General features: G+C 50.8%; 1 protein-coding gene across 2 annotated transcripts in view; it reads right to left on the minus strand.

The window, feature by feature from the left end:
- Positions 1-14,290, minus strand: part of RICTOR (RPTOR independent companion of MTOR complex 2) — a 1,569,237-nt gene that overhangs the window by 498,882 nt on the left and 1,056,065 nt on the right. For both annotated transcript variants that reach the window (XM_086960557.1, XM_086960556.1), the window contains exon 31: positions 3,278-4,289. In XM_086960557.1, the coding sequence (XP_086816683.1) occupies positions 3,278-4,289 (1,012 nt within the window). The remainder of the gene's footprint in view (positions 1-3,277; positions 4,290-14,290) is intronic.

Raw genomic sequence — 14,290 nt, forward strand, 5'->3', positions numbered from 1 at the left:
TCCGTGGTGATGGATCTCCACGCTGGCAGGAACTGCTGGAGTCTCCCCCCGACCGGTGTTGTATGGTCGGGGGGCAGTGACAAGACGTCACTGCTTGTTGGCGGTGGTGGACCTGGAGCTGTTGTTTCCACGTCCCCTGCCCTTGACGTTATTGCCTCTGTAGCCACCTCTACCCTTGTTGCTGTACGAGGTTCGGGTGTTACTCTTGTAATACTGTGTGGACTGCGATGCCTGACCTCTTGAGGTGCCTCTGGAATTGGAGCGGCGAAAGGAACCACTCCGAAACTGCTGACTTTGGAGGGCCCCCATAGACTTGGCAGTTTCCGTATCTTTTTTCATCTTTTCCAGTGTCGCATCCACCTCAGGGCCAAACAGGTGGTCAGGATTAACTGTTTGATTCAGTATTGTGGTTTGAATGTCGGGTTTGAACCCTGAAATTCTAAGCCAAGCATGCCGTCTAAGCAACACACTGGTGTTGATCGCCCTGGAGGCTGTATCCGCCACATCTAGTGCACATTTTATAGATGCATTCGTGATGAGCTTTCCTTCCTGAATCAGCATTTCTCCTGCCTCCTTGTACTGGTCAGGCAAGTGTTGCAGTAGTGATTCTAAGGTGTCATAATGAGCCCTATCATAGCGTGCAAGTAGGGCCTGTGTGTTAGAGATTCTCCAAATATTAGCTGCCTGTGCAGCAATTCGTTTGCCTGAGGCCTCAAAGATCTTGGACTCTTTGTCTGGGGGAGGAGCGTCACCAGTGGTCTGCGAGTTCGCCCTCTTCCGAGCGTTGGAAACAACCAACGAGTCCAGTGGCAAGTGTCCCTTGATGTATGTTGGATCCGAGGGCGCTGCCTTATATTTTTTGTCAATGCGAGGGTTGACGACACGCGCCCGGGTGGGCTCTTTGAATACCTCCGTTGCGTGTTTGAGCACCCCTTTAAGCATTGGTAGTGTTTTGACTGACTTCTCAGCCACTGAGAAAGTGTCGAATAAAAAGTCCACATCCACAGGGTCCGAGTGGAGCTCGACGTCGTGGTTAGCCGCAGCTCTCTCGATTAGAGCGTTGAAGGCCGCCGAGTCCTCCGTCGGGGACGTTTTGGCCGCAAAAAGTTGCGTGTCCTGGCCCGACTGCGGGTCCTCCGGGTCGCCTCCGGCCGACCAAGGTTCGTGCTCCTCCTCCGGATCCGAGTACGCCGGATAGTTGTACTCGGCGTCTTCGTCGTCCGCATCGCCTGCGGCGGAATGCGTTGGCGAGTGTCCTAGGGCTTGTGGAGACATAGGTTCAACCAGAGCCGAAGATTCCGCAGAGTCCCTCTTATTTTTGAGAGGGATCCGAAAATGTTCCAACACCGGCTCCGTGGTGATCTTCCTCTTGAGGAGAGACAGTTTCCCGGTGTTGGCGTCGATGATGACCTCCCGACGTTCCTCTTCAGCAAGCGGCTGGAGCCGAAGCTTTGACACCACCAAGGCAGCTTTCGGCGTCAATACCGCCTTCGAGGGCCCGCCCTGTTTCGGCGCGAAAACCTTCGGCGTCGACTTGGGCGGCAGGGTAAAACGGATAGGCGTCTGACCCTTCGCAGGCTTCGTTGTGAGCTTAGGCGCCACAGTGTCCTGATCAGGAACCACACCGCCCTTCCGTATCCGCTGCAGGGATTCCGCTACCTTCTTCGTGAAGGCCGGAGAGGGCCTGACCGGCTCGAGCGATTGTCCCGCGTCGAGAGTCGGATCGATGGCAGGCACCTTCTTCGGGGCCGAGACCTCACGCGCCCTGTCCCCAAGGGCCCTGTGCGCGTCGTCGCCCTGACGCTTCTTTGGAGCCGTCTTCGGGTCCACGACCCCTTTCGGCGCCGACGCAGACGCGTCGGTCGACTTCGCCTTCGGCGCCGACCCCGAGGGCTTCGGGTCGGCCATCTTGGCGTGGCTCTTCAAGTCGGCCATCTTGAATTTTTTGGAAGTTGACGCCTCCAGAACCTTCTGCCCCAGCACAACTTTCACTTTCGGTTTCGCATCCGAGGGTGCGTGACCAGACGGCTTCACTTTCGTTTTCTTCACCGAGAGTGGCGCCTCAGAAATGTCCGTGACCGGGCCCGGAGGCGGGGACGTAGGACTTATAAGTAGATCTTGGGTAAGGCCCGAAGGCGATCCCTCGACCTGGGCCGTATGAAGGGGATTGACCCCTGAGTCTGGTTGGGGATGCTCCTCCTCCGAGCTATCCCCTACAGTGGCAATAGCCCGCTCGTCGTCCCCTACCTCGCCGGCGACTTCGTCAAAGTCCTCATCACCCGCGTCGTAGGCCTCCCCTTCGGACGCGGGACCAGATTCCGAACCTTGTACGTCGTCCTCGTCTCCAACAGATTCTTGGAAAATGTCGTCTGGTGGGGGCGCCGCGGTAGCCGAGAACTTAGCCTGGAGCCTGTTGGCTCGACGAATCTTCAGAGTCTTCTTGCACCGGAATTTCGAACACGCCATGCAGCTGTCTTCGTTATGGTCCGGTGACAAGCATGTATTGCACACGGGGTGCACGTCGAGGTGTGAATATTTGGAGTTACACACCGGGCACTTCTTAAACGGTGTCCGCTCCATAGCAGAAATGTAGTGTAGGCCCGTCCGCGCCGAAAGCACGCGGAAGGGTAGCAAGAGTTCGGAGCTGAGAGTCAGACAAGAAACCCGAACGCAACTATACCGACGCCCAGCCTAAAGACCTTTTGGTCTCGAGTAGAAAAGTTGAACAACTATCGGTTCCGACAGAGGGAACCGAAACACATCCGAACCCAATGGCGGAAAAAAACAATCTGGGGATGGAGGCGATGCCCATGCGCACTGTAGTCCAGGGGAGGAGCCACCTATCTCGTGATACTTCGAAGACTCTTCCAGGACAACAATGTGCAAACATCCGGACCCAACACTAGGCGGCGATCTATGCACAGATATGAATTCAGCAGCCCACATGCCTCGAACCAAAGCTTCACTGTTGCACTGCACCAGCATCTTGACCACACGACCAATTGGAATTTATTTCTATCATTCATGATTTGCGCTCTATTCTCCAAATCTTTTCCAATCTATTGGGGCTTTTAAGTTGCTGTTCAGTGTCATGTAGCACCAAAAATATGAAAAAAATAAGACGTAGAGGCCACTATGAACAATTCAATTACATACTTCCATAACAAATGTTTATATCGCAATGTTTTGGCATAATCTCAATTTATGGACAACTTTAAAACAGTTCTTTAGTTGTTCTGAATTAACAATGTTGACAAAATTAGCATAGGTTCCTTACCTGTTGGGAGTTAACCTTGAATCTAGGCTTCCAGACTTCATGGTGATTGTGTCAGTAAACAGCACATCTTTAGCTGGAGAAGCCAAAGCTTCTGAATGAGACAAAGAAGGGTGCATCCTCTGCTGCTGAAGACGTTTTAGCGTTGCATATCCAAAAGCATCTCGCGAACTTGTGTAGCAAAAGTTATAGTCTGCCAGGCTTTTAATTGTAGCAATGGAGGGAGCCTTTAATGACTGCGCTCTGCGAGGAAGAGTATGAAAAGATCCCGGAGGCACAAGTGACACAGAGTTCGACTTTGAAATAGGCAGATGATTTGGGTGCGACATCGAAGAGTGGTTGGTTTTAACAGTTTTGGTACTTACCACTGTACTTAAACTACCACAGTCCGTGTCTAGGTTTGTAGTATCAATACCCACAGTCTCTCTGGAAGGACTGGAGCTCATTGAGCTTATGCCACTTGTAGTTGTGTCTGTATTAAAGCTTAAACTACGACTCTTGAAGTGAGTGTTGGTTGAAACATCTCCCATCAATTTCTCTCTGCTTGTATTTTCCCTGTGATTTTCATTTCCATAGATCTTTGGCAGTTTCAGGTCATTTTCACCAATACTCTGTGTGCTCCCTGTATCATCAATGTTTCTGTTCCCAACAAAAGATTTTCCAAAATTTAAGGTGTTGATCTTTGGAACACTGAAAATTGGTCCAAAGTCTTCTCCTGGACTAAAATTTGAATTGCTACAAGGCTCTGTGACAGTCCGGTTTCGTCTCAAACCCAACTTGGTGTCAAATAAAGGTTTGCCACCTTTAGGATCACTGCTGCTACGAAGTTTCTTACTTGGCAAAGTAAGTGAATTCAGAAAGCGGTTTTTCACAAATTTGCTTGTGGTCAACAAAGTAAAAGGACTACGGTCTTTGTCCTTCAAGGGCTTATCGTAAAATGTTTGTTCTGCATCTTCAGAGAAAAAAAAAGGACTCGAACTGTTGCAATACCGATCATCCTCTATGATAAACATTCCTGTAATAAATAAAGGGAATCATTTTATTTATTTATTTATTTTATTTTTAACTCAACACAATCTTAGTGATATACAGAAAGGCCAAGTTACGTACCTTCAGTAATGCTCTTTCTGGAGGACACCATCTAACCACAGACTACCCACCTTGTGAATATCCCCAGGCAGCAGACTGGATACGGTCAATTTTCTCAGCAATTCCCTGGTGCATTGATGGGGGGTGTGCTGCTATGGGTCAGGTCTGTGACAACCTGGATAGGACGTTGGGGTCCTTACATAAACGCCACCTCCACACACTCACGTCAGCTTCTTTCTGATATCAATCCGTGCCGGACGTGGGGGACTTCCATAATCTGATTGTGTCAGTGTGCAAGGACAAGATAAATCCATTCCAAAGAACGCGAAGGTGAATGTCAGTTGGTGAGGAATCTGTGGTTAGAGTTATCCACCAGAACGTTTTATTTACTGGATGTAAGTGACTAAGTCTTCTGATGGATACTTCTAACCGCAGAATCCTCACCTTGTAAATAGATACCAAAGCAGTAACTCTGCAGGTAGTTGGTCTGTGGAATAGGTCAGACCAAGAAATCCTGCAGGACTGAAAGGGTAACGTGCATCTCCCGCTATGTCTGGTTATCCAGGTCGTAGTGCTTTCTGAACGTGTGGAGTGATGCCCACATAGTAGGCTGGTACATGCCCAAGACTGGAACACTGCGCACCAGCATGGTTCTAGCAATACTTTGCCGTGGTAGAATCAGCATGCAGGCTCGCAGGAGATCTTGAAACACAAGATGGTTCTTTTGTAAACAGTATTGTCTTTTTCATCCCATAAGACCCTAAAAATTGCTGATTGTACACCCAAAGTTCTTTGGTGCGGTCAATGTACAAAGATATCCTTCACCATGTCCCACAGGGCATGCAAGTATCTTTCCAGGAGGCAGATGGTATTGACTGATCAGAGGGCAAAGCTGGCTGCGGAAAACATCTGTTTGGTTCCAAATATCTATCAGATAGCGTGATTGGAAACACACATGCACTTACACTGCTTGCAGAGGTCTGCACCACAAGGTTCTCTGGGGTAGCAGGACGAAGGAGAAAGGCAGGGTACCCCGTAGCCAGGCTAAGTCGCCTTGTAATCTGCTTATTAACTGGAGGTCAAGACTCTGACTTTGTCCAGCTGTCTAGCAGTGTATCCGTCAGAGATTCTATAAAAGGTGGCAGAGCATCAGTTCTTCTAGGGAGGTACGATAGGTCTCTCTGGGACTCCCTTGCCAGATTCACAGAAAAGCTATCAAAAGAAGACCAGCAGGACTTTCAGGAGATATTACAAGAAGTCGGCCTGGTAGCGAACCAGGTGATAAGTGTGGCTGCAGACTGATCTGATCTGGCCGAACACAGCTATTCACACGGTATCTGCTCCAGACGCTGGGCCTGGCTTGTCTCACAGACCTGAACCCAGATGCCCAACGGAGAATTGCCAACCTGCCGTTTAATGGGTCTTCACTATTTGGTTCTCACATGGATCATAAGATGGCCAAAATGAAGACAGGATTGGATACTGTGAAGGCCGTTGGTCTAGAGAAGCGGAAAGAATTCAGGAAACATTTCCACACGTATGACAGATGCTCCTCCCAACTGAGGGTTCAAACCCCTTGTTGGTCTTCCCAAAATCAGCAGAAGCAGAGGTCACAGTTCCATCAACGACAACCTGGTAGAGGGAGAGGAAACAACAGGCATCAGCTGCTAAACATCCAGCCAAACAATGAGCAGAGGCTTCCTCCGTGCCCGTTAGTCAGTCCGGTAGGAGGAAGTGACACTTTTCATCTGGAAGAGTGGAGATCCATAACAAACGACAAATGGGTGCTGAATATTGTTCAAAATTGATACTTGCTGAGGTTCAAAGCCCCACCTCCATCAGTTCCTCCTCAAAGCAGATCCAACTAACATCATCTACGTTTGCAGAAAGAGGTGGACAGTCTTCTACAAAAAAACGCCATAGAGAAGGCTCCAAAGCACCAGCAAGGACAAGGAATTTACTCTTGTTACTTCCTGGTCCAAAAAGAGGCCCGATAAGAGAATGCATACCAATTCTTGATCTATGGTTCTTGAACAAGTTCATCCGCAAGGAAAAATTTCGGATGTTGATATTTCCTCATCTACGTCAGGGAGAATGGATGTGTGCTATAGACTTGCAAGACGCCTACTTCCATTTTCCAGTGTCCAAGAGGCATCGCAAGTTTTTCGAAGTGCATGGCGGTGGTGGCAGCATTTCTATGCAAGCGCATAATCTTCATTTACCCCTATCTAGACGATTGGCTCCTGAAGAATACCACGGTTTCTTTGCTTCAGAGTCATCTCAACTACTGTCAGCTGTTGAACACGCTGGGCTTCAGGTCAACTTCAAGAAGTCGGTCTTCAATCCGACAGAGAATCCATTACCTGGACGTTTCACTGGATACCACAAAGGCAAGCGTGTGTCCTTCGGAGGAGAGGCTATCTTCAATCAGAAGCAAAGGTCGCGATCTCCTCAGTACAAGTCATCCCACAGTCAGACAGGTTTCGTCTCTGTTGGGCTCCGTGGCCTCTTGCGTGTTCAACTTCCACAATGCCAGATTGAACATGCGTCCTCTGCAGCAGTCTCTGGAAGTCCAGTGGATGCAAGTCTCGGGTCGCAGACCGTGTGACCCTACCTCAATCTGCCAAGGACTCCATCATATGGTGGATGAAGCAGTCACACCTGCTAAAGGGAGTCCCATTTTTATCAAGACATTCAGACTCCGTCTATAGTCACAGATGCTTCCCTGCAAGGTTGGGGAGCGCACATAGGGTCTATCTCTTCAAGTACAAGGTCTCTGGTCAGAGACAGAAAGGGGATATCACATCAACTTTCTTGAGTTAAGAGCGGCTCACCTGGCTCTCAAGTCTCTGTATCCTTCTCTCCAATCCAGCTCCCTCTTGGTTCAGGCAGACACCACCACAAGGATGTATTATCTGAACAAGTAGGGAGGCACCAGGTCGAGAACTCTTTCTCTGGAGGCACAGTCCATTTGGAAATGGCTTCTTGCAAGAGGTCTCGGCATCGTGGCCATTCATCTTCATCTTCCGGGTTCCATAAACGTCCAAGCAGACGCACTAAGCAGGGACTTCGTAGAAGCGCACGACTGGGTGCTCAACACCGAAGTCACACAAGACCTCTTTCGACAATGTGGAGTGCCAGACATCAAACTCTTCGCAGACGCGGCCAACGCCAAATTCCCCGACTTCGCGTCCAGGTTTCCCCAACCAGGATCACGAGGGAATTCTCTTTTGATAAGCTGGTCTCAGACATTACTGTACGCCTTTCCACCGCTTCCACTGATCCCTGCAGTGATCAGCAAATTTTACTGTACCAACACCAGAATGATCCTGATAGCTCTGGAGTGCCGGCGTCAGTGGTGGTAACCGGACCTTCTGCAATTATCCGAGGTGCCACACAGGAGGTTACCTTGCCGTCCGGATCTGTTGTCCAAGAACGAGGGGAAGAGTGTTTCATCCCAATCCCTCATCCCTCAGATTGACAGCATGGCTCCCGAGGTCCTTCAATATGGACACCTAGACTTACCAGCGGCTTGTATGATGATTCTGAAGGAAGCTAAGAGACCTTCCACCAGAACATCCGATACTTTCAAGTGGAAGTGGTTCTACAAGTGGTGCAGGGACAATGTTCATGATCCAGTCAAGGGTCAAGGGCAGGTACTGTTGCCATACCTACTACATTTGGCCAAGTCTGGTCTGCAGTTCTCTTCGATTAAAGTGCATCTGGCAGCTATCACTGCTTCATGGAAGTCTGCTACTCAAATTTATTTTTTCAAAATGCCAGTGGTTTCTTTGAAGTGTTAAAAAAGGTTTACCCCCCAGTGAGATCCCAATTTCCTCCTTGGGAGCTCAACATAGTCCTTACAAAGCTCATAGGTGCTCCTTTTGAGCTGATTCACAAGGCCTCCCTGCAACATTTATCATGGAAAACGACCTTTTTAGCTGCCATCACTTCTGCCAGCAGGGTTAGTGAGATCCAGGCTTTGTGTTATAGAGAGCCTTATACTGTTTTTCATGCCAACAGGGCATCCGAGGACCCATCCGAGTTTCCTGCCGAAGGTGGTCTCAGATTTCCACATCAATCAGGTAATCACTCTTACCACCTTTTTTCCCAATCCCTCTACTCCACCGAGGAGGTCCCTCCATTCTTTAGACCTTAATAGAATGTGGAAATTTTATCTTGACAAACCTAAGTCCTTGAGAAAGACGGACTGGTTGTTTGTTAGCTATGGTGTCATAAATACCGGTTCAGCAGCTTCTAGACGTTCCATCTCTAGATGGACAGTTCATACTTTCACCCGCCATTACTGCTTGGATTCTGATGCACAGGCAGATAACCAAGTTGGGCAAGCCTCACTGAGGTATTATTTGCTGGATGTCATGTTAAGATACTCTGTTAACTGTGTTTCAATACTATTTGCTTGTCCCGAGGTAGTGGGTATGGGCTTGCTGTACGAGTTACTTACCTTCGGTAAAGATGTATCTGGAAGAGACGAATCTAGATGCAGATTCTTTCACGTAGAATTATCCCCAGGCGTGAGACTGGATCCGGAAAACTTTCCACAGGATCCCTGCGTGCCGGGGGCAGGGCGACAACGCGACTCTGCCCAGACGTATGCGTACGTGACGTCAGCGAGGTCACATAAGACCCACCCAGGCGCGCCGACGTCACTTTTCTTCGGACCACAAAGCGGAGCCACCAGTCAAAACACTGTGGGAGCATGGAAACAGTGTGCGAAAGAGTAGAAAAAAGGAGAGACAAACAACACCATAAGGAACAGTACAACACTGCAGTGTCCAAAGGCATAAACAGCCTTTCCCCTGAAACAAAGAACCTGTAAAAAAGCCATGATACACGTAACAGGCCCACCACCCCCATCCAGAAATAAGGAAGGGGAGCCAGTCCCAAGACCGACAAACACAGACCTCCAAGCCACCCCAGCAGAGAGAGCAACCACCCCCCAAGGAATAAGGGCAAGGCCCCTAGTCGGAGGTAGGCAGAGGTTCCAGGACCCTCAGCAGCAACAGGAATGGAAGGGAGGGAAGGACAGAGAGTGAAGGCAAATCTCCCCAAACCTGGAGTAACCAGGAGCAAAACAAGGTACTCACAGGAGACTCAGCCCCCCACCAGGAGACGAGTACTGAAGACCAACACAAGGGTCCTCGCAGAACGGGGAAGAGGGGAGGGCCATGATGGAATTTGCGGCTAGAATCGTCTTTACCAGATACATCGTTACCGAAGGTAAGTAACTCGTACATCTGATAGAGACTACTAGCCTCAGATTCCTTCATGTAGAATAGATACCCTAGTAATACCCACGGGAAAGGAGGTTCTGTGAAAGGACCCCACCAGCCTGGATGGAACCAGATCTGCGGGCCAGAAGAGAAATGTCATCCCTGCCAGGCAAGAGGAACCCCCACAAGGGGGACACCACCAACCCCCGGACGGTGTATGAAGAAAGGGAGACTGAAAAGGCCCGTACTCTCACAGCAGAAGAACCAAGGTCAAGGCTAGAGAGTCCGAAGCACCTCACTCACTTACAAGGCAAGAGAGTTTCCATTCAATGCCAAGGCAGAAAGAGGAGGAAGAAGAAGCCCAGAGAGCCCAAGGAAAAGAGGGGAAGGAAGGCGAGCCCCCTCCAGATGGAAGGCAACAGGCCACCCAGAACAGAACCAACATTCATAAGCTGTCAAAGCAAGAAGAACAGCCCGGGGCCCCAGAAAGACCGAGCAGTCTACGCCCGACAAGGGAGCACTCAGAATCATTCCAGCCCTCAGGACAGGGGCAGGAAGGTGAGAAAATGCCTGGCCACAACACTACGAGGGGCCGCACTCCCGACCTCAAGAAGCAAAAGCGACATACAGAAACGCCATGGAGAACCGGCACCCGAAGGCAACCAGAACTCCCTAGCAGAGTGCAAGCTATATAACAGCTACCACTACCCCACATAGGGTAGGTTAAGTCCCAAGATATGGGAACCCTCTTTGGAAGAACTTTCACAGCAGAGGAAAAAACAAAAGGGCCACGGGGAAAAACACCCCCACAGAAGGCTTGACAAAGCAGAAGGCCTAATCTAAGGGCCAAGTCTGCGCAACAACTCCAGCAAAACACACACATAGTCAACAAAGGGCCGTCCAACAGCAAGCAATGCCAAAGTCCCACAGAGGACTCAATGGCCAGAAAGCAGACTCCCCATACAAAACAAGTGGCCTAAGAAGGCCCAGAAGCAGCCCAACTCAGCAGTCACTGAGCAGAGGAGGACGAAGCCCTGTCAGGAACCTTTGGATGGCGAAGTCAGCCAGACATGGGACAACAGGCTGCCATCAAACGGAAGATCAATGAGCCGCTCCCTAATATTTTCAGGGAACAGGCTGTCCCGAAGCAAAGCATGGCGACAGAGGGTGACTGAGGAAGCCATGGCCCAGCACCTCCAAGATGTCTAGAGCGGAGCGGAGAATAAACGCCCCTAGCTCCCGGCCATCCACAGCATGATGCCGTAAGTCCACCTGGACCGTCTCTTTGGAGGCTGCGGATCCCAGAGACTCAGCCGAGTCCCACAAACAAGAGGAGGCCCTAGCCAAAACACACAAGGTGTTAGGGGCCAGCAGGGCAGCGCTTGTCGAGGCGAACATGTTGCACCCCGAAGAATCCAGCCAGCCGGCCTCCCGGGACGGCGGAGTCAACAGTGGCGGCAGGGAGGGAAAGGCGGTCTGCAAAAGCAGACTGGCAGCGGAGGGGTGGAGGGAAAGGGACACCGGGTCACATGGTGCAGAAGCTGCTGAGGCACTGGATCCCCTGAGGAGGGACGCATCCAAGCCCCTGTCAGGGAAGTAAGATCTCCCCCCCACCAGAACCATGGTGGAGAACCTCCAAGAGATGGTCAGCCGGAAAGTGAGCAATTGGGTCACCCATGCTCAGAATGCCCACGGCTGTGGACACCGCATGAGCAAAGGTCGCACCTGCCTCCGTAGGGCCCCGCGGTGAAGAGAGCAGCTCCTCTGTGGGCGACGGCTGCAAACTAAGGCAGCCATCCCCGAAGCCAAGCGGGACGGCAAGGGCCAGACCTGGAAGTCAAAAGTAGCTGAAGAATGAGGGACCTGCCGCTCTTCCGACGAACACCTCTGCCTCAGGAAAGGCGGGGAGCCGCCCTTCGACGACACCGGTGAAAAATATACCACGCGGCGACCAGTCTCGGAGGAGGACGACATCAATATACATCCTGCCTCCGGAGAAGACGGAGCATCCGAAGACGAATCCGCAGCACAACTCTTGCACGGAGCCGTAGAATCCTTCTCCTGAGGCAAAACGTCGGCACCACCGGGCGTCGCCGGACAGGGTTCCTCCAAGTCACACTGCATCATGGACCAGAGGGGTGCCAGAGCCTAACTGGCCCCAGGGCGGCACCGGAGCAAGGCCTACTGGACCCCCGCCGAGGCACCCGCCTGCGAGGAGAAGCGAGAAGGACCTGGGGAGGGACACGAAGCAAACAGCCAGCCGCGGCCCAGAATGTGGCTAAGATCGCCCGGCAGCCCATGTGGTGGGGCCAGGGACGATTCAACCTCCGACTTGCCCTCCGACGAGGCAGCCGCCCGTGGGGAGGATACGAGAGGGTCTCAAAGAGGAACGAGGGGTCCCCACCCAGCAACGACCCAGAGCGGGACGAGGAGGGTCCACCGACCCCCGAGGCTCTGCACGGTCCAGCCGTTGCCGGCGCTGTAGCGGCGTCACCTCGGCCTTAGAAAAAAACACATTGTCAAAGGGCCAAGAGGGGCACGGAGATAGGACCCGAGCCCAGGGCGACCTCCCGCGACACCACAGGGACTCCCACTGGAATTTGCGGTGAGGCGGAGACGCCGCACCCCAACAGCACTACATCTTCCAAGTCTGGATCCGAACCAGTCGGGCCGAAGCCGCAGGCGGCGCCGCGGAGGGCCCGCGCAAGGCAAGGGATCCGCTGACGCCCCAGGTAGGAAACGAGGAGGAGGAGATACCAGCGAGTCCTGCAAAGCCGCTGCGTATGTCTCCATCTGGACTCTCGACGCCCCAGCACCGGGAAACAGTGGCTAGGACATCAACCGCGGAGAGCCCTCGCACCCGGCAGTCCGGAAACCAGTCATTGGGGCCAAACAGCAACATTTACCCACAGGGGAGCAATGCTCATGTGACATCGTAGAAGGGTGAGGACGACCACGGCCTTATCTGAAGCCGCCAGTCGAAGCAGACCGAGGGGAGGACACCGACCTGGAGAGACACGCAGAGAGAAGTTTCATCCGGCCGCGACTTCGGCTTCAACTGTTGGCACGCCGCACAATCAGTGGTGCCGTGATCTTCCCCCAAACTCCACATACAAATGAGGTGAGGGTCCGTCGCTGACATGAGGCCCACACGACGTGCAAGTCTTGAAGCCTAAAGACATTCCACAAAAAGAAGGGACAATGGAAGGAAAAAGAGGGCCCAAACAGGCCCGTAGCAAGGACCGGATCCAAAATACACGCGGCAAAGGAAATAAAGTGATGTAGGCACGCTGGGGTGGGTCTTATGTGACCTCGCTGATGACACGTACGCGGACAACGCCTGGGCGGAGTCACGTGGTGTCGCACCTTCCCCGGCACGCAGAGATGCTGTGGCAAAAGTTTTCCGGATCCAGTCTCATGCCTGGGGATAATTCTACGTGAAGGAATTTGCGGCTAGTAGTCTCTATCAGATACTCTATTCAGTGCTTATGACTATTGGTGAGTATCCCATGGAATAGAAGGATTAGTTACTTACCTGTAATCCTAGTTCTCTTCCAGGGGTATACTCAAAGTCATAAGCAACCCTCCCGCCTCCCCGGACCAGCATTTTTTAGTATATTATTGGAGTGATTGCATCTTATAATAAGGTTGCTACAAGTTTGTACACCGTAAAAAGGAACTGACCTAACTGTCACCTGTGGTGCATGATGGGAGCAGAAGGGCTCCTGGATCCCCTCTGTTTATTCATCTGTGCAGCCTATGAGCCAACTGCATGCTCTTAACTGTTTTTCCTTTCTGAAATTTAAGGTTTTCTTGTATGACACTATTACAGTGTATGTTCTCTATTACAGAGTGTATGTGGGAGATTATTTTTTGTACAAGAAAAACCTATGTAATGTTGGCATTTTGCCATATTGGAATTATGTTAGGCTGCATATTTATGTATTTATATACTTGTATATATGTATGTCGTGGAAGTGCTAGGCACTTGTGGTCCCCAACAAACACAAATATATATGTATATTTCTATATGCTCCGGGATCCCGCACGTGGGCAGGGATTATTCAGTGCTTATGACTATTGATGAGTATCCCCTGGAAGAGAACCTGTTGTATTTAGATGGGACAGGTCTCTTGCACACTGAAAAAAGCTTTAATAAAAAAGGTATGTCAAGCCTGACAGGACTCAAGGGAACAAGCTGTGGATCTGTGTCAGAAGGTACAGAAAGAAACAAACGTCAGTACAGAGAGTTGTTGGCAATGTAGGGGCCCCAATATCACATCTGGGGTGGAACGGACCGGACGAGGAGGAGTAGTTTGCTTTTTACTGTTTGTCTGAGCAAGTTTGATTTGGCGATCATCTTGTTCTAAACACTCACTAAAAGATACCCTTACAAGCTCTATCTCTGAAATGGAAATTCACATGTGTTTTCATGTGGCCTCCAGGTTCCTGTTTCACAAAAGGGGTACTGGTTAATAGTTGACCACATCTCACAAAGGAGATTACTTGAGTCAAAGCATACACTAGCACTATTTCATAAGGTAATCTGAAAAAAGGTTAAACTAAAAAAGTTATTTCATATCTTGTGTCAGACTACTCACTTGAATGAGCAAGCATTTGCGCATTTTGAAACCCCAAAGTACCTATTTGGTTTTGCGGTCCATCATGTAAGGTAACTATATCTTCTAAATGT

This window comes from Lissotriton vulgaris, chromosome 3_1, assembly GCF_964263255.1.
Source record: "Lissotriton vulgaris chromosome 3_1, aLisVul1.2, whole genome shotgun sequence".
Taxonomy (NCBI): domain Eukaryota; kingdom Metazoa; phylum Chordata; class Amphibia; order Caudata; family Salamandridae; genus Lissotriton; species Lissotriton vulgaris.